General features: G+C 35.1%; 1 protein-coding gene across 11 annotated transcripts in view; it reads left to right on the plus strand.

Moving 5' to 3' along the window:
• The window catches only part of ANKRD44 (ankyrin repeat domain 44), a 344895-nt gene that overhangs the window by 192827 nt on the left and 131950 nt on the right, over positions 1-20118 (plus strand). For 10 of the 11 annotated variants that reach the window (XM_051985956.1, XM_051985957.1, XM_051985959.1 and 7 more), the window contains exon 4: positions 10193-10263. In XM_051985956.1, coding sequence (XP_051841916.1) covers positions 10193-10263 — 71 coding nt within the window. Of the gene's footprint in view, positions 1-10098; positions 10264-20118 lie in introns of those variants that run through there. The other variant, XM_051985966.1, reaches the window with a different exon arrangement.

The following is a 20118-nucleotide window of genomic DNA, read 5'->3' on the forward strand; positions in this document are numbered from 1 at the left end:
TTTGTTTATAGATAAGGAAATTGAGGTTGAGGTTTAAGTGATCACACAACTAATAAATGATTGAAATAGGATTTGAACTAAGTCCAGCCTTCTATCCACTGTCTGACACAGCGTCTCTAATAGCTAATATTTTATATAGCATTACAAGTTTTTGCAAAGCACTTTACAAACATTATCTCATTTGAATCCTCACAGTGACCCAATGGGATGGGTACTCTTATAATTCCTATTTTTACAGTTGAGGAAACTGAGCCTGAGAGAAACCAAATGCTTTGACCAAAGTCACAGAACTACTAAGCATCTCAGTATTTGATCGAAGGTTTTTCTGCTTCCCAAGTGCAGTACTCTATCCACAATACCACTTAGTTTTCCATCTCACATAACATTTACACATTGTGTGTACATTTGTATGACCAAATGTCTCAATTTGGAGTCTAGCCTTGAAAATCAATTCACCAGGCTTAGAAAAAAAATTGTTTGCTCTGGAATATTGTCTTTGACCCTGACAGTGTTCGTTAATGCTATTACTCTTTTTCCTTTCTTTTAACATCACAGCCCTCTGGTGGTCCCTATTTCTCCAGTAGCTGAAGGAAGAGAAACATTGCCTTTGGACATTATTCTCTGAATGCCTGTGCTAGCTCTGTAATAGAACCATAAAACAAGACAGAATCATAAGATACTAAGGACATTACATTTGCACTCTAGGCCTTTTGGGTGCCCTCATTTCTTTAAGTCCTTGAGGGCCATTGTTGCTTTTCTTGGCTAAACCTTATCCAATGGTCTGGTAAAGAAATTGCCCTTTTAAAAAAAGCATGGAAATGCTTCCTGTACCATTGCTCAGCACACAATCGCTCCTGTCTAACAGGTAAATAGAAGGCTGCTTCCTAAAAAGTCAGTTATAAATATTCATCCCATCCCTAAACCTGTCGGGGGTGGATTTGTCTCCCTCTGATGTGTAAACAAGATGCTGAAATATGCAGAGGAAGAGGATGTGGAAGACACCAGTAGGAGATGACACTGATGATATACTGCTTGCTTCCGGGCCCAGATAATGATGCTTTTGTAATAATAATTTTCATTTGGGGGTGGAGGTGGAGAAGAGGTTGTTTTCTTGATTTCTACCTATTCAGCTTTTTGAGAAGGGCAAGTGGATAAGTGAAGTACTTAAATAACTACAGAGAAGAGCTATTTCCCCGAGTTTCTAATCATCTTTTTAATTCTCAAGTGATTCTGGAACAGCCCTGAAAAGCCACTAGAGCATATGAATGCTGACAAACTGTATAGGTTAACTGTGTGATACCCAAAGCAACTTGGTACACATACCTTTCTGGATTGGTACATTTTCTTCTTTTTGGTAGAATCTTAGAATAAAAACTCACATGTGAATCCATTTGAAATAGAATTGTTGATAGGTGTTACAATAGCTAAGTATATCTAAATTTTTGTTTCTTTTAGATTAGTCCAATAGATATGAAATAGATGAACTATTCAGCTCATAGATATTTAACCTGAACAGAGAGAGAGAGTGTGTTGTTCAGGACTATGCTAATGGGCAGGTACCTTTTTGTATTTGTTCTTTAGTTTAGGTTACATCCCAAGTTACTATTTGAAATTAGGAGAGTTACCAGTTTTTCTTTTCAATCACCTGAAAGTTTGAAATTTTCTTCAAAGGATGAAATCAGCCAGCTGCATTTTCATGTGATTGGCTCAGAAAAATAGCCTAATTAATCCCATTTACCCCCAAAAGGAACCAGAAGGGTTGTGTTCGGGTTATGAGGCTTCCTAATGACCAAAGAAACAAGGGGATTGTGTGTGTGTGTTTGCATAATTGTATGTATATGTGTATATATGTGTATGATATGATGAAAGGCGCTATACTGATGATAGTAAGAGATGAGCTTTCATCTATGAAAAGAGGTGAAAATAGAACATGGAAATCTCAGTTACATGACTAAGAAATAGATAGAAATAGAGACAGAAAGGTAGCTTAGAGTGGGATGAAGCTGGGGGTTTTCCCCAGGCTCTGAATTTAGAGGATGCTGGCAATTTGTATGATTATAGGCTTATAAATTCAGAGCAGAAAGGGGCCTTTGAGATATCTAGTCTAATCCAATCCTTCAGCGACATCGAAACAATAAAACTTATCATAGAACAATTAATTAAAATAGAAAGTTAAGAAATTCTTCAACTGGCATGAATTTTTCACTTACCCTTCCTACCTACATTCCTTCCAGAACTGGGGAGGGCTTCCCAGCAATAGTCTTGAAAGGGTGTTTGTTTTTTTTTTCCATCTTTTACCGTGGGACAATGTTCCTGCCTAAAGGAGGATATATTTCATACTGATCTGCCTGAGCAAGTGCAGTTTTGTGGTATTTATACTAGTCACAGAAATTCCTGCTAAGACTTTGAGCTGATTTTTGCCCTTTTAGGTAGTTCTGCTTTTGCTAGTAAAGGAGTTTCTGGGGCTGAGATTCTGAGTTCCAAGATATAATATTCTTGAAATTGTATTTGGAGAATTGTATTATAAATGATATGTGGCTCTTTTCCAGTCTTCTTCACCCTGTGGCAAGACAAGAGGTTTTGGAAACATTCATTAGCTTGCCTCAGTCTTTTCCAGTTATATTTCCCCTGTCCAACTTTGGGGAAGATCTTTGGAAAAGATGGCTATAAGAATATGTTGAACTTTTTTTTATTATAGCTTTTTATTTACAAGATATATGCATGGGTAATTTTTCAGCATTGATAATTGCAAAACCTTTTGTTCCAATTTTTCCCTTCCTTCCCCCTATCCCTTCCCCCAGATGGCAGGTTGACCAATACACGTAAAATTTAATATAAGTTAAATACAATATATGTATATATGTCCATAGTTATTTTGCTGTACAAAAAGAATTGAACTTGGAAATAGTGTACTATTAACCTGTGAAGGAAACCAAAAATGCAGGCAGACAAAAATAGAGGGATTGGGAATTCTATGTAGTGGTTCATAGTCATTCCCAGAGTTCTTTCGCTGGGTGTAGCTGGTTCAGTTCATTACTGCTCTATTGGAACTGATTTGGTTCATCTCATTGTTGAAGAGGGCCACGTCCATCAGAATTGATCATCATATAGTATTGTTGTTGAAGTAATATGTTGAACTTTTAACTTGAAAACTGTGCAACATATAATCCAAATGAATAAATATACATAAATATGTATTTATACTAGAAAGATAATTGAACTTAAAATCAAAAGACCTGAATCTGAGTCTTAGCTGTTCCACTTAGATTATTAGCTATGTGACTTCAGAAAAGTCGTATAACATCTCTGAGCTTCAGTGTCTTCATTTGTAAAAAGAGGTATGTAAATAGAGGCAAGACTTTTCTGATATATTTTAATGATGTAGAAGTTTGGGAATATCCAGGTTAAAAGCTTGGAGTTAGTCTATGTTGTTTTAAAGTAGGGTGCGTGTGTGTATGTGTGTGTGTGTATGTTTCAGGTGGGGGAGCAGATGAAATCAAGTTGGTGGAGGGTATCTTATATTGTACTTGTATTTGCTAGATAAATATTATTGATGTGATTGTCAAAATAAATTTTCTTCCTAGGGGATCTTTAAGAATAGGCTAGACCAGTGGATTCAAACTTAAATTAAAAGTGGGCTATTAAACCATACATGAGGTTCCCAGCAGTTACATATTGACTTAGAAAATCAAACATTAACATTATCTATGTTCTATTGTATTTTTATTTATTTTATTAAAATTTTTTATTATGTGATCAACTGCGATAGATTTGCCTCTTCAATAATGAGGTGGATTCAGGCCAATTCCAACAGACTTGTGATGGAGAGAGCCATCTGCTTCCTGAGAAAGGACTATAGGGACTGAGTGTGGATCACAACATAGTATTTTCACCTTTTTTGTTGTTGTTTTGTTGTTTGTTGCTTGCTTGTTCTTTCTCATTTTCCCCTTTTGATCTGATTTTTCTTGTGCAGTATGATAAATGTGGAAATATGTTTACAAGAACTGCACATGTTTAACCTATATTCTATTTCTTGCTATCTAGGGGACGGAGAAAAATTTGAAACATGATATTTTGCAAGGGTAAATGTTGAAAAATATCTTTGCATGTATTCTGAAAAATAAAAAGTTAAATATTTCTTTATTATAGTTCAAGCTCCTTCAAATTAAGAACTATCTCTTTTTACCTCTTTCCTAAATCACAATCTAGAAAGGATAAGGTTATTTCTTAGCTGAATCCCGGAGATTACAACAATATAAGGTCAGAGAGGCAGATGATCAGAAGAGAGTTTTAAAGACCTAACTTTCTCTTCTCCCTTTGAATCTCCCATATTACCACTCCCCCTTCCCTTTCAGATGAGGGTCTAATATTATACTTCAATGAAAAAAAATAAGGTCATGTTTCCTCTAATTATCTCACAGGAACCCTTCCCCATCTTCATTATTTTCCTTTCCTCTAGTCTCTAATGAAGAGATGATTCTTTTCCTTGTCACATTCAACCCCTCTACATGTACCTTTGATCTTATCCCTTGTTATCTTCTTCAACAGATTCCTCCTTTTTCTCTGTAATTTCTAATCTGCAGCCTACAAATGCATCCAGGTTTTCTTCCATCCTAAAAAACAAAACAATCACAACAAAATAAAAACCATCAATTGATACTAATATCCTTGCTAGCCATCATCCTGTCTTACCTCTTCTCACTATAGTCCTTGAAAATTTTGTCACTACCAGGTATGTCTAATTCCTTTCATTGTCTTCTAAACCTTCTGCAATCTGTTTTCTATCATAGTCATTCAGTTGAGATATTGTCAGCATTACCAATCTAAACATTGCCAAATCTAACGATCTTTCCTCTGCCCTTATCCATTGATTTTTTTGGTAGCATTTGACATTGTGAACCACATCCTCCTAGAAACCATCTCTTACTGGTAATTCTGATTCTCTTCTTGCCTAATTCCTGGTTTTCCTCTTGCCTAACTCTTGCTCAGGATCTTTTGGTGGATTTTCATCCATGTCATCCCTACTAACTAACAGACTCTTCTGAGCCATTTGTTTTTCTGTCTGTACTTAATGAAGCTCATCAACTTTCACGAGTTCAATTATGTCTTAGTAGATGACTTTTAGATCAATATATCTAGACTTAGTCTCTCTTCATCTCTGGTACAATTGCCTACCTGTTGGACATCCTTCCCCCATTCCACTTCTCTTCTGAATTTCCTTATTTCTGCCAAAGGTGCCAACATCTTTTTGATTAACTACATTTGTAATCTTAGAGTCATTCTCTGTTCTTCATGGTCACTTCTCCTTTCTTTTATATCCAACCAGTTGCTAAATCTTCTATCTTCACAAAGTCTCTCTCCCCTTCCCTTATCTACATTCACATAGAATATTTCATATTTCAAGTCTTAGCTCTTACCTCCTTATTGGTCTCCTTGCCTCTAGTCTATCTCCTTGATACATAATTACCAAAAGTAATTGCACAGATATGAGCATCTCACCCAAGTCTATTTAATAAACTTCAATGGCTCCCTTTTTTAGTTCTCAGATTAAACAGACAAATATTGAGAATTAACTATGTTTCTTTTTTTCTTTAATTGGAAAAGGGGAGAGGGAATCTGTGTTAGCGAGGCAGTGTGTAATATTGAATAAAAACAATGGGATGAAATCAGGAGATTTGGGTTTCAGTCCTGGATCTGCCATTACTTTACCATGCGACACTAGACAAATTAATTTCCCTTTCCAAACCATAGTGTTTATAGATATTAGTTGAAAGGAGCTTCTAAAGCAGGGCTTCTTAAACTTTTTTCTACTTGTGACTCCTTTTTGCCTGAGAAATTTTTATGGCTATATAGGTATTTTAAATAGTTATACATGTCAAACATTTATTGATAATAAATCATAATTACATGACTCGCAAAATTCAGTTATGAGACCCTATATGGGGCCATTAACTACAGTTTAAGAAGCTCAGATCTAGATCAATGGCAGCAAACTCAAATAGAAACGGGGGCCGCCAAACCTTACTAAACATCCCTGTGGATAGCATAATGACTTACAAAGCCACCTGTTGATATTACTTACATTCTATTATGTTTTGTTTTATTTTGTTAAATATTTTCCAATTAAAAATATTTTCCAATTACATTTTGATTTGGTTCAACAACACTCTCTAATGGGACACATCTGATCTAGATGACTTCTGAAGTCTCTTTCAGTTCCTATGATACTATGATACTATGCCTCTATTTTTTTCCTTTCCTTTCTTTTTTTTTTTTTTTTTTTTTTTTTTAAAGAGGAAGCAATTGGTGTTAAATGGCTTGTCCAGGGTCATACAGCCAGTAAGTGTCTGAGATATGACTTGAATTTAGATCCTCCTGACTATAGGACCAGGGGGCTCCATTGAGTCACCTAGCTACTCTTTTAAAATCTCTTTTTAATTAGTGTCCTAAAATGGTTCAAGTTACCTTTCAACTACTATATTCTTGTACTTTATTAAAATAGCAATCATGATGGTAGTAATTTTTAAAATGTGCACAGATTATTTTAGTCTGTTTCCCTTTACTTGGTTTTGTTCATATCTTTTTTATAATGCTACCACTTTCCTCTTTTCCCGCCTGCAGCCTCCCTCTTTTTTTCTACCTCACTCAGCTTTCTAGGTCTTCAATACTTGCTTTGTCTCTGTCTTCCCACACTTAGTTCTTGTTGTCCTTCCTTCCTCATTACCTCAAGGCCTAAAATAGTTTCTTCCCATCATATCCACAGAATGACCATGGCTTTTCCTCCTCCTCTTTCCAAATAAAACTTTTATAAAACCTTTCCCATCTTACCAAAAAGAGGAGGAGGAGAAACACTATATCAAATTAGGGAAACTCGGTAATCATCTCGTATGATCTTTTTTCAGTGATGGAATTGCAAATTCTAGATATTTTCCCCATCCACTCTTTTTTTCTAGATAATTATCATTTTTCCCTTGAAAGTTCAGTTTTAGAATATGAATTTAATTAATTTCAAATGTCAGTCAAGCAGAGTGTAGTGTCTTAAGCCTAGTGAAATTAACTAATCTAGAAAAATTTGGAGCATATTTTTGTGATAGTTTTTTTATTTTTAAAAATACATTCAAAAATAGTTTTCAACATTCATCCTTACAAAACTTTGTATTCCAAATTGTTTTCTCTTCCTTTCCCCCCACCCACTATCTTAGGTGGCAAGTAATTCAATATATGTTAAACATGTGCAATTCTTCTAAACATTTTTTCACATTTATCATGCTGCACAAGAAAAATGTAAATTTGCAAATAACAAAAAACTGGAAGGAATAAGTAATACATTTGGTAGAGTCAGATACTAGAAAGATCTCAACAGGTTAGAACAATGGAGTAAATTTAATAAGATAAAATTTGGTAGGAGTAAAAATCCTCTAAATACTTAGGTCCTAAAAGTCAAAAGAATAAACAATTGAGAGGCATTGCTGGGTAAGTTTCTGTGGGAAATGATCTGATTTAAAAAAAAAAAAGGATAATAGCTGACTAGTGCTTTAATCAGTAAACAAACATTTATTAAGCCTTTACTATGTGGTAGATATTATGCTAAATTCTGAGACACAAAGAAAGGCAAAAAGAGTTCCTGTCACTTGTTGTCAAGGAGTTCACTTTCTAATAAGGGAGACAACCTACTAAGAACCACAAACATATAGAATATATTGGAAATAATTTTTGAGGGAAGATACTAGCATTAAGGAACACTAGGAAAGATTTCTTACAAAAGGTAGAATTTTAGCCAAGATCAGAAGGTGGAGATAAATATAGAGAGAATTCCAGGCATGGGAGAAAGCTGTAAAAATGCCTAGAGTTGGAAGATGAAGAGTTTTGTCTGAAGACCAGCAAAGAGGCTAGAATTACTGGATTAAATATGTGAAGGGAAGTCAAGAATAAGAAGATTGGCCATACAAAAAGGAGCCAAGTTATAAAGGTCTTTGAATGCCAAAAAAAGATTTTGTTTCATCTTGTGGGTAATGGGGAGCCACTGGAGTTTATTGAAGTGGGAGAGTTGATGTGGTCACACCTGTGCTTTAGCATGGTAACTGAACAAAAGATGTATTAGAGTAATGAAGCAGGGAGACTGAACAGCAGGCTGTTAAAATAGTCCAGGAATGAGGCAAAAGGGGCCTGTAGCTGGTTAGTTAGAAGAGAGAAAAAGGTATTTGCTAGTGATGTTAAGAAAGTAAAAGTGACAGGCATTGGGGACAGATTGGATATTGGAAGGTGAGCAAAAGAGAGTTAAGGATGATAACTAGGTTGGGAGCCTCAGTGACTGGGAGGATGGTGGTATCCTGGGCAGTAATAAGGAATGGAAAGGGAAGGATTTGGAAGGAAATATAATGAGTTCAATTTTGTACATATTAAGTTTTAGATGTTTACAGTATGAGATGCCCAATAGACAGCTGGAGATATGAAACTAGAGGACAAGCAGAGAGGTTAGGGCTAATTAAGGAGATTTGACAATCATTAGTTAAAAGGATGAAAACTGGATTCATGGGAGCTGATGACATTGCCAGATGAAGTAGCACAGGAGAAGAAAAAAAAGAGGGTTGATGACAGAATCTGTAGAATCTGCATAAAATATAATAATGTTTATATATATTTTCTAATTTGAGATATTTTAATGACTCATAAACTCCAAACGAGACAACATGGCCAGCAAAGAAGCTGACTTGAACATAGATATTAATCCTGATATAATACCTAGAACAAGGAAGATAATAGTCCTATTGTATTCTGATTTGGTTAGATCATATCTGGAATATTGTACCTCATTTTAGGAAGTGTGTTTACCAAGAGATGAAGCTGCTTGAAACCATATCATAGGAGGATAATAGGAAGAAAATGAATACGTTTAGCCCAGGAGAAGAGGAGATAAGGGAAGCTGACTTTTTTCAAGCATTTGAAAAGTTATCATATGGAAGAGGGATTAAATTTAATTTGTTCTGCCTTAGAAGGATAAATTTGGAGCAATGAATGTAAGTTATAGAGAGACAGTCTTAGTTTCAAAAAAAAAAAAAAAAGCTTCCTAAAAATTTGATGAGTTGCCTTAGAAGTCTTCAATTAGATGCCAGATGACTACTTGTCAGAATTACTGTTAACCAGTGGGTCCCTAAGGCCCTTTCCAGCTCTGGGATTCAAAAACTCTATTGCTTCCGAAATAATTGTCTTCTTGATCATCCTGTGGCTCACAGAGAATTGTTTCTGGGAGTGATCTAGCCTGTTCCTATGGTTTGAATCTGATTAACTAAATAGGATTGGCATTAGCTGTGAAAAATCTGAAATAGTACAGGTTCTCCTAATACTAAGAAACTTAAAGAACTGGGTTGCTCCTGCAATCTCTAAGTTACTTGAGTGTTGTAGTAGATGTTTTGCTTCTCTACTAAACTACTTATCCCTTTCCCTTCTCCCCCTCCCCCATTCTTTCAAATCATCTTGTCAATGAGAATAGACAAGTCTTAAATGTGTATTGGAATTGATTGAAATTTGAAAGTCTTAAACTTGTAATGAGTTGAAGGCTGTTTGAATTGTTATGTTCAACTCCATGCATATTGTGTACACTATATGCTGTTCACATGTTAAATGGCTAAATTATAATTTTTACTTTGATTTCTTTACTACTAGGAATCTAATCTTAGTCCCAGAGTACCTTAACTTGATCCACCTTCTCTGAATTGCCCCTGCTAACTCCTATCACACTTCCTTTTGACATTTACTCTTTTCCTGAACACTAAGAGGCTTGTCTCCTTGTTTTCCTGGTACATATTTAAACTTGTGATGTCAAGCTCAACTAGAAATGGTGGTCACTAATTCATGCATAAAGATCTTTTCAGGCTACATATTGACTTAGTTTTAAGATGTAATGTTATCTATGTTTTATTATATTTTAATATGTTTTAAAAAATATTTTCCAATTACATTTTAATCTGGTTTGACAGCCCTAGAGAGTGTTGTTGGTTACACGTTTGGCATCTCTGATATAAACTATTTAAAGATGCCTACTGTTAAATGCACAGAATTGACTCAACGTAGAGTAGGTCAACATAGTACTATCAAAGTAAGAATGAGATACTGTAGAAATTGAATTTAACCATGTTAGCAGGTTACTACACTAACAATATTTTATGTGCTAATTTATGCTCTTCTGTTGCAGGGGCTCGTGTAAATGCCAAGGACAATATGTGGCTGACCCCACTCCACCGTGCTGTTGCCTCTCGGAGTGAAGTGAGTCTCACCAGATGTATTTTAACATTTAATTCATTTCATCTCACAAACATTTAGGTACCTATGAAATACTGTAATAGGGATACAAGGATATGATACAGCATTTCCTTTTCAAAATGTACACTCTTAAGTAGGGAAACTGTGATCCAAAAGTAAAAGAAATGAGTCTCAAGTTGTGGTCTAACCAAACTGCTATGAGAATTTTGAAAAGAGAATGATCATTTTCACATAGGGGGAAGGATCATGTTGATCCTGAGAAATGTTAGGATAGACTTTGACAAGTGATGTTTATTGAGGGATTTCATTCTGTGCATGGAAGTCAGTATGAACCAAAGATATGGAGATGGGAGGGGAAAGAATGAACAAGGATTTTCCAGTATGATTGTAATATAAGTACATGAAAAGGAATAGTGACCTAAGATTGCCAAGATAATTTGGAGCTAAATTATGGAAGATTCTAGATGCCAGGATCAGGAGTTTATTCTGTGAGTATCAGAAGTATTAAAGGTTTTTGAATAGAATAGTAACATAGTCGTGTTATATTTGGATTACTTTCTCTGGAAGCAATATGATGAATAATTGAACAAACATATATATATATTAATAATAGCTTTTTATTTTTCAAAATACATGCAAAAATAGTTTTCAACATTCATCTTTGCAAAACCTTGTGTTCCAAATTTTTCTTACTTTCTCCCCCCCTTTCCTAGACAGTGTGTAATCCAATATAGGTTAAACATGTACATGGATAAACATATATTAATCATCTCTTATGTTCAAGACACTCTGCTAGGCACTGGGGAATATAGAGAAAAAAAATGAAATTGTCTGTGCCCTTAATAAAAATTTCAATAGAATTTAAATATTTAAATTCTATCGAAGGGATAAAATGGGAACACAGATAAGTAAATACAAAGAATATATAAAATAATACAAAGTTATTTCAAGAGAGAGAGAATTTCCCCAGTGGGGGAAGTGCTTACTCAGGAAAAGCCTCATATATATAAGTAGTGATACTGAGATATGTCTTAAAGCAAGGGATTCCAAACAGTAGAAATGAACAGGGAGTACATTCTACTAGTGAGAGACAACTTGTGCAAAGAATACACTAAGGTGGGAAATATAATGTCATTTATGGGTAAGAGCTAGCATGTCAGTTTTACTAGAATGGAAAAGAAGAGAAGATAAAGAACATGAAATATGGTTCTAAACACAGTTGAAATTAGGTTATATAGGACCTTCATTGCCAACTAATGGATTTTCTCTGAATCACATTTTATTCTAAAGTAAATAAAAAACTATTGAATTTTTCATTTGGAGGCCAGAGTTGACATAGTGAAATCTGGATTTTAGGAAGATTAAATTGGTGTCTGTTGGGGCACATGGATTGAAGGAATCCAGAGAGACTGGAAGCAGGAAGACTAATAAAGAGGCTGTTGTAATAATACAGATGAGACATCATAAAGACCTGAGTTAAAATTGATGTTATGTGAATGGAAAGAAGGTACTGGATATGAAAGATGTAGAGATACAATCAATTGTAACTACTTGGATGTGGAAAATGATGATGAGGAAGATCAAGGATGAATCCAAAGTTGTAAATCTGGGTGACTCAAAAGATGTAGTCATCAATAGAAATAGGGAATTTGTCAGAGGGATTGGTTTTTAGAGAAGGTGGAATGAGTCTTGTTTTATTCATGTTGAATGTGAAGTGCCTTTGGGCTGTCAATTCAATTATACATTTACCATCATCAGATAATTCAGGACTGGAACTCTGATGAATGAGTGGCATCAGTCATCTCCATGATGAAATGGGTAAAAGAGAGAGTGCAGAGAGAGAAAATAAAGAAGAGGGTTCTGAACAAAATTTTGGAGAATATACACACAATGAGTAGGAACATCAGGATGGTCAAGCAAAGGAGACTATTAAGTGTAATGTTCTCTTCTCTAAAGTATAATGTTCCCTGTGAGCAGATTTCTTGGGGGGCTTCTGGAGGCAGGCTTCCTTTCAGTTCAGTGTAATTATCACCTCAAATGCAGCCAGCTGTTAAAATCCAGTCCTTTATTGTTTCTTCCAAAATAACCCGGTTAGCTTTCTTAGAGGCCTATCTCTTTCCTTGGTTCTGAGAGCTCTTGCCACTTGTCCTTTGCCTCTGCCAACTTCAGCCTCTAGCTCCCTCCAAATCCAAAGTCTCCAGACAGCACAAAGGTGGAAGTTGGAATGAATTGACTCTACCTCCAAAAGAGTGGGCTTGTAGGTTTCTGACTTGTGAATCTCCCAAAGTCTCTCCTAGTTGAGGCTTCTAGCTTATATAAGCTCTCTAAAGGTGTGAACTCTAATGTGTGAACTCTCTTAAAGGTGTGAACTAAATACATAAGCATTGTCTCTATCCATTCCAGTGACTTAGCACCTTGTTTCAAGTTCTGGCCCATAACAATTAAGGAACAATCAGAAAGGCAGGAAAAGACTCAAGAGAGCAAAGAAGTATTGAAAAAAGACACTCTTAGAAGGAGAGAGTGATTGATAGTGTTAAAAGTTGCAGAGAGATCAAATAGAACGAAGTTTGCAAAATAGTCTTTTGAATTTAGCAAAATAGTTCTTGGAGACAGGAGCTTTAGTTGATTTCAAGAGCCTGAGAAATATTGGGAAACGAGCAAATATAAGCAATTAATGCAGGTGACTCCTAGAAGTTTGACTGTGAACAGGAAAAGATAGGGCCAAATGAAGATTTCTATGGTTAGAGAGACCTGGAAATGTTTGCAGGAGACAGGTATGGAACTGGTAGATAAAGGAAAGTTTAAAAGTAAGATAAAAGCAACAGTAAAGGAAATAAATGCCTAAAAAAACAAGTATGGTTGGCTTTCATAAGGAGAGGTATCTCATCATTAGAGAATGAACTAGAAGGAAGACTATAGAATGGAAGGTAGTGAAGGGGGTATTTGAGGTATGGAATAATGGAAGAAAAGTTAATTTGGGATGAATGACGGCTATTTTCTCAGCAAAATAGGAGATGACATATTGGTGGGGAAAGCATTTATTTAGTGCTTAGCACTGGGAATATAGATTAAAAAGGGTACTTCCAAGAAACTCACATTCTAATGAGGCAAACAACATATACAGGAGATTTCATCTATTAAATGGAAAAGTCCCCTGGTTTAGGATGTAGGAGCAAAACATATGGTAATATTTCTTTAATGTCATTTTCACTAATAAAATTATATCTGTTTTTGAAGTTGAATTGTTTCACAATGCCAAGGACTTTGGTGGTAAGAACTTTCCTTTCTGGGTTTTCAGTAGCTGTGGTTAAAATACCAGTAGGAACATTTCCCAGGCTGCATTCCCAAGCATTGCTTCCCAGGATTGTTGCTGGAAATCACTGTCTTGGAACTAAGACTAATCCTAAATTTCTTGGGTTTTCAGGGTCCTGTGCTGCTCTGGTCAAGGGCCTGTAGGGCAGATGGCAGTCAAGTTGGTAGTGGTGGTTTGACTTCTTCAAGATGCTTTGCCCTTTCAGCTAGGCTGCTTACATGCCCTTTGTGTGGCAGATGATTGACAGTATGGGTCTCCCTCTCCACAGGAATTGCTTTCCTAGATAATGGCTAGAAGGGCTGTGCTAGAAGCAGAACTAGTAGAATAGAGGGTCCTTTCTCTTAGAATTCCTGTGTCTAGGTGATAAAGAAGGTGGGTTTCCTGTTCACAGTGATTTCTCCTCTCAGGCTATGGGGGTTAATCTGGAAGCAGGCCTGATGGTTTACAGAGAATTGCTTTTCCCAAAAGTCTTAGGTTCAGTGTCCTTGGCTGTCTCTATCAGGATATGAAGAGACATGGTGCTCAAAGTCGTGGTAGTGATGGTCTAATTTGGCTGATATATGCTGCTTCTTCTCTCTGCCTCAGGCTGCCCTATTGCTTCAGCTAGCAACAAGTGTTATAGAAAGTTTGAAGAGAGAGAAGAAAGTGGTGAAATAGTTTTTGTAGAGAGTGTAATAGAGAACCAGTTAGGAGAGAATAAAATAGATTATTGTGTAGCAATGAGGTCCCACAGAGATCAGACAATGTGAATTTGTAATGAATCCAGACAATTTAGATTAGATAAGAAAAACATTGGAAGCAAATAAACAATTAGGAGATTATTAGACTAGTCTAGATGAAAAAAAAAAAAAGATATATCTTCTAATGAGGGTAGCTGCTGGGCTGCTGTGAGAAATGGAAAGAGGGGGCAAATGCAAATGATATAGCAGAGATAGAATCAGAAGGATTCTCAAATGCTAGAATTCCAGCTGCAATGGACCTTGGAGGTCATGTAGTTCAACTCTCTCCTTCTATGGGATGAGGAAACAGAGAAAACTGGAGAAACAAGGTGATACATGTAACAAGTGGCCATTGGGATTTGAATCCAAATCCAAATTTCTTTCCACTGTACTGAACTACTTTTAGTAATGATTCAATCATTTCACAACGTTCTTGATTAAGCATTTTTAGACCTCCTAGAACTGTGCTTTTAACCTATGTTGGTATGATTTCAATAATACCAATTAAAAAACTCCATTAGCCTCAGAGTCCATCTAATAATCCTCATTATTATATAGCTGGAAGGAGAGTTAATATTATATATAATATATAATATATATATTATATAGCTGGAAGGAGAGTTAAGGGGTTAATTCAGGGTTTTTTTTTTTTTTTAAGGAAGATGAGAAATCCCTTGATTATCTATAATCTTTAGAAAAGCAAATGCAATAGGCTATTTTTTCTTTTCTAATATTCAACACTGTAATGTTCAGAGGAAAATATATTTGCTATCTTTGAACAGGTCATACAAATGGGTGGAAGATGGCAAAGAATGGAGAGGTTCACATGCAAATCTGGATTTTGTTTCTGATTTTAAAAAATTTTTAATAGTATTTTGTTTTTCCAAATATACATGTAAATAGTTTTCAATATTCACCTTTGCAAAACCTTGGGTTCCAATTTTTTCTCCCTTTCCTCTCCCTTTTCCCTTCCCAAGACAGCAAGTAATCCAATATAGGTTAAACATGTGCAATTCTTCTATTCCTATTTCCAATGGGTTCCTGACTTTTTGAGTAAGCAGTTAGTTTTACTAAGCTTCAAAAAGCAGGCTTTCTCTTTTGACTTTTCATATGTAGTTGTTATGCTAATGAAGGATACTAATCTGGGACTTTCTCCCAAAGTTCATTACTTTGTTGCTTTTACTAAATGCAGATAGATTAAGGATACATGTTTACAACAGCCACCAACTCTGGAGGAGCCCTGGCTTCTCAGAAAGACCTTTACACGATATTACCTTGGCTATTTGACAGAAGTGGAGCTGTTCCTGTGATCTGGACTGGGTTTGCCATTTCTGGAGCAGTTTGTAAATTCTCAGATCTCCTATCCATTCACCCAGTTTAAAGGGTCCCATAGGCATCTCTTAACGCCAGCAGCGCCCTCTACAGATCTACAGATTGAATTCCCTGCCCCATGAGTAAATTCAAAAAGTAATTAAAAATGAACAAAAGTTGGACTTTAAAAATAATCACAATTAATTGTAAGTGCCTTGGCAAAATGACATCTTCCTTGTGGGAGTTTGTCTCTTTGACTTTTGACCAAATCTGTCTGTAGATGGCTTGAAATCAGAAATATGAGGGTTCATATTCCACTTCTGATTCTTATTAGTTATGTGAACATAGCAAATCATTTGACTTCTCTGAGTTTCTTTACCTGAAAACTGAGAATCAAAATACTGTAATATTTATTTCAGAGTTTTTGTGCAATTTTGTGTAATGTATGGAAAGCATCTGGCAAATTTAAAAATCATATATAATATGAATATATATATACACATATTAATACACACATATATCACACATATCTATACAAATGTGTGAATGAGTTTTCCTTTTCTATGTATTTCATTCACTGTGATATTCCTAAAGCACAGGTCTGACCATATTGATTTCCTTTTATAAAAGCTTCAAGGGGATCCTTATTGCTTCTAGAATAAAATAATAGAATCCTCTGTTTGGCAAATGTTTCATATGAATAGACAAGGCAATTTTAGAACTACATAGTAAAATTACCATTTGAGATTATGCTTCTCTTAATGGATCTACATGAAGTATTTACCTAACCTATGAGGTAGCTAAGGCAGCCAGGGTAGGTATGTAGTACAGTGGATGAAATACCAGCCCGAGTTCAAATCTGAACTCAGCTACTGGCTGTGTGACCTCTGGCAAGTCATTTAACCTTGTTTGCCTTAGGTTCTTCATCTATAGAATGAGCTGGAGAAGAAATGGCAAAGCCATTTAGTAACTTTATCAAGAAAACCCCAAATGGGATCACTAAAAATATGACTGAAAAGGAAACAAGTAATCATAACAAGTATTTAGAAATAACATCAAAAAACCTTTTGAAGTTAATAGGTGGAGATATGTGTAGATAGCATATAGGGTATAAAACTAAGATTTTACAAATCTTTGGAATTATCAGCTTTGCTTTTTCAAACCCTGGCCTCTTGAATATTTCCATTAGAATTCTGGATGTGTTCCAAAGTCCTCAGCAAGCCCCTTTGGTGCTCACAGCTCTTACTGTAATTGGCCTATGTAAAGAAAAATGCCGAGGCTAAATATGATGATGGGTGATTTTAAAGGAACAATCTTGTTAATTGGACAAATAAGATGGGCACCAATTAACATAATTCCAGTAGAATGTAGGATAAAAGAATTAATAATTAGAGCAATAGAATAAATACACATGGGGATTTGGGTGCTGCCACAGGCATTGTCAGCTTTAAAAGTTCTCTTAATAGACATAGTTTGTGATATACAGGATTTACAGTTGGATTATAATATAATATTAATTCATAAATTTCGTTTGAATACTTTTTGTATAAAGCCCTAATAGGGAGGGGCAGGACTCAAGAAGTTTAAATGAAGAAAACAGGCTCTTGGCCCCTAAGGGATTTCCAATTTGTAAAATATGCCACTGCTTATGCATATGGGTGACATGTGTAATTATAAACAAAAATTATTTTCCAGTAATTTTTGAATACCAAAATGTTAGCAAGTGCAGAGTTACTGTGTTTTTCAAGCATGAATTTCAAAAAGTATACTTCTATTAGACTTTCTGGGGTTAGTTTTCAAATTGGTTATTCCTTTGATCTCTCTTGGTAAGTGAAGAGAATACTAAACATGAAGTCAGGAAAAACTGAATCCAATTTATCCTCACATGCTTAACTAGTTTTGTGACTCTGATCAAGTCATTTAATCTCAGTCTGGCAATAATAATAGCACCTACTTCGTGGGGTGAGGATCAAATGAGATAACATTTATAAAACGTTTGGCTTGCTGCCTGAAAAGTAGTAAATGCTACATAAATATTTATTCCCTTCCCTTTCTCTAGAAGGAAACAATTATATATAAGTAAGAAAATGCAAATATATACAAAATAAGTTACTATCTATGCAACTGTAAGATAGTGTCTAAGGCTTTTTGGACTTTAGTTTTTCCTCATTTATAAAGTGACTAGATAACCTCTAAAGTCCCTACCAACAGCAATGCTTAATTAGCCTTCTTGGTGGATAGAAAGATTCATTTTCCTGAGTTCAATACTGACCTCATACACATATTAACCATGTGATCCTGGGCAAAAGTCTCTTAACTCTGTTTTACCTCAGTTTCCTCTTCTGTAAAATGAACTGGAGAAGGAAATAGCAAACCATTCCAGCTCTGCCAAGAAAAGCCCAAATGGGGTCACAGAGTCAGACACACTGAACAGCAACAAAACATTTTTAGAGTACTTGAGGGTTTTAAAGCTCATTCTTTATATAAATCACTTTATTTGATCCCTCTAAAACTATGGATTATGAAGTACAAAGTAATTTGGGCAGGGTAGAGAAAAAGGTAGAAACACTATTAATTGGAGGAATCGGACCTTTACATCTGAGATATCTGGTTTTCCTTATTTGTTTTTTCTCATTCGAGAAGAACTTGATTTTATTGTTAAATCACCTATGTTAGTAGTAACAAATAGTTTTTATGTGCTTACTGCTTTTTCTATGTTTTTACTGCTATTTCCTGAACAAAGCCTGCACTTTTGTGAATGAACTTGCTCCTTTTTATTGTTTGATTTACAAAACAATGTGGCATGAGAATGGAAGAGATTTTTTGGTATTTGGAAATTCATAAAACAGCTATAAAATGTTTTTTTTTTTTTGGTCTGAAAAACCAAGATAGAAGAAGGAGTCAAGAATTAAGCTTGTCAAGAATTTTTCAATGATTGTAGAGAAATTGTGTATTTCCTTCTCAAGTTTAATTTTGTATCAAAACTTCTTCAGTGTGGTTCAGAAATTATTATTTGGCAAATGTGGATAGTTCATACTTTAATTTTTTATTATTATTATTTTAAATGGCTATAGAGATTTAAAGTTTTAAAGTGTTTATTTCAAGAAACTTTGCTGCTACTTCTAATGTCAATCATTTTTAGTCCAATTTAAGCTGGACACAATATATTAAACTATGCAAGAACTTCTTCACATGGGAAGAATTTCCAGACAGATTCCTTTCTAGTTAGTAAAGTAAAAACTATGCCTCTCATTACATAATCCTAAAGTCGGGGGGCGGGGGGGGGGGGGGGGGGGGGAGGCAGAGCATGGTGGAAAAAAACATGAAAAAATGACCAGTCCTAGGGCACACTGATAAAAACAGAGAAATGTTTGTTAGTATTTCCTTCTGCTTAACTCTCCCCACCCCCATCCCTTCTGTTTCTCAATATTTCTGTTCCAAATTGTGCTTGTGAGAATGAGGATATGGATGCAGTTATATGTGTGTATTAATTCTCTTTTGCTTGATTCATATGGTACCTACTCTTTCTTCCTCCATGTTCGCATGCTGTTAATTGTTCTTTATCATTACTGAAAAATGGGAGAGTTGGTATTCTGTTTGATCTACCATGTTGCCATCCTAGTTTAAAAAAAGACAACAACAGAGAAATGAAAGGGACATTCAGTAAACAGCCCTTCACTAGGCTAAAAAAGTTCCAGAAGTCTAAAATTACTGCCAAAGTAAGCCTTGAATTTGAGAACTTCTATACAACTCAGTCATAAAAAGATATTTGGGTGTCCTAAAAATCTTATTGCTATTTTAAGTTTTAGTTACTTCAGAAATATAAATATCACAAACTTACAAAGAACATAATTTTAAAATTTAATTATTTTAATTTTTTTACAATCATTTAGTTTTGTGAATTTTCAACTTAAAAATGTATAAGCTTAAAAATTTTGTTCTTTGGATAATCTTAAAGTTAAGATTACAAATGCAGTCTAATAATTTAGCAGGAGATGATAGATTTTTGTTGTTGTTCAACTGTTTCAGTCACTTTAGACTTTTTATGACCCCATTTTGTGGTTTTCTCGATAAAAATACTGGAATGCTTTGCTAATTCCTTTCCAATTCATTTTACAGATGAGAAATTGAGGCAAACAGAGTTAAGTGACTTCCCAGAGTCATAAAAATACAGATATATGAGACCGGATTTGACCCCAGAAAGAGGAATCTTCTTGACTTCAGTTCTACCACACTATGCACTGTGCTATCTAGCTGCCCCTTGAAAGTTTTTACAAAGTTTGAAAACTGACTGGAACAAGTTATAGCCCAAGGCAGTGATAATGTTGAATTTTAATAAGAAACATATCAGTATTTAAGTATTTAAATAATGAACCATTCGGTTTTTTAAAGTATGTAGCACTTATGCTTCTAATGTCATTAAATCCTAAAACTGAATTTATACCCCTTATTAAAAAAAGATGACCTGTATGAGAGACCCCATTTACCCTTTTCATTTCTCACCTATGCTAATGT

The sequence above is a fragment of the Antechinus flavipes genome, chromosome 3, assembly GCF_016432865.1.
Source record: "Antechinus flavipes isolate AdamAnt ecotype Samford, QLD, Australia chromosome 3, AdamAnt_v2, whole genome shotgun sequence".
NCBI lineage: Eukaryota > Metazoa > Chordata > Mammalia > Dasyuromorphia > Dasyuridae > Antechinus > Antechinus flavipes.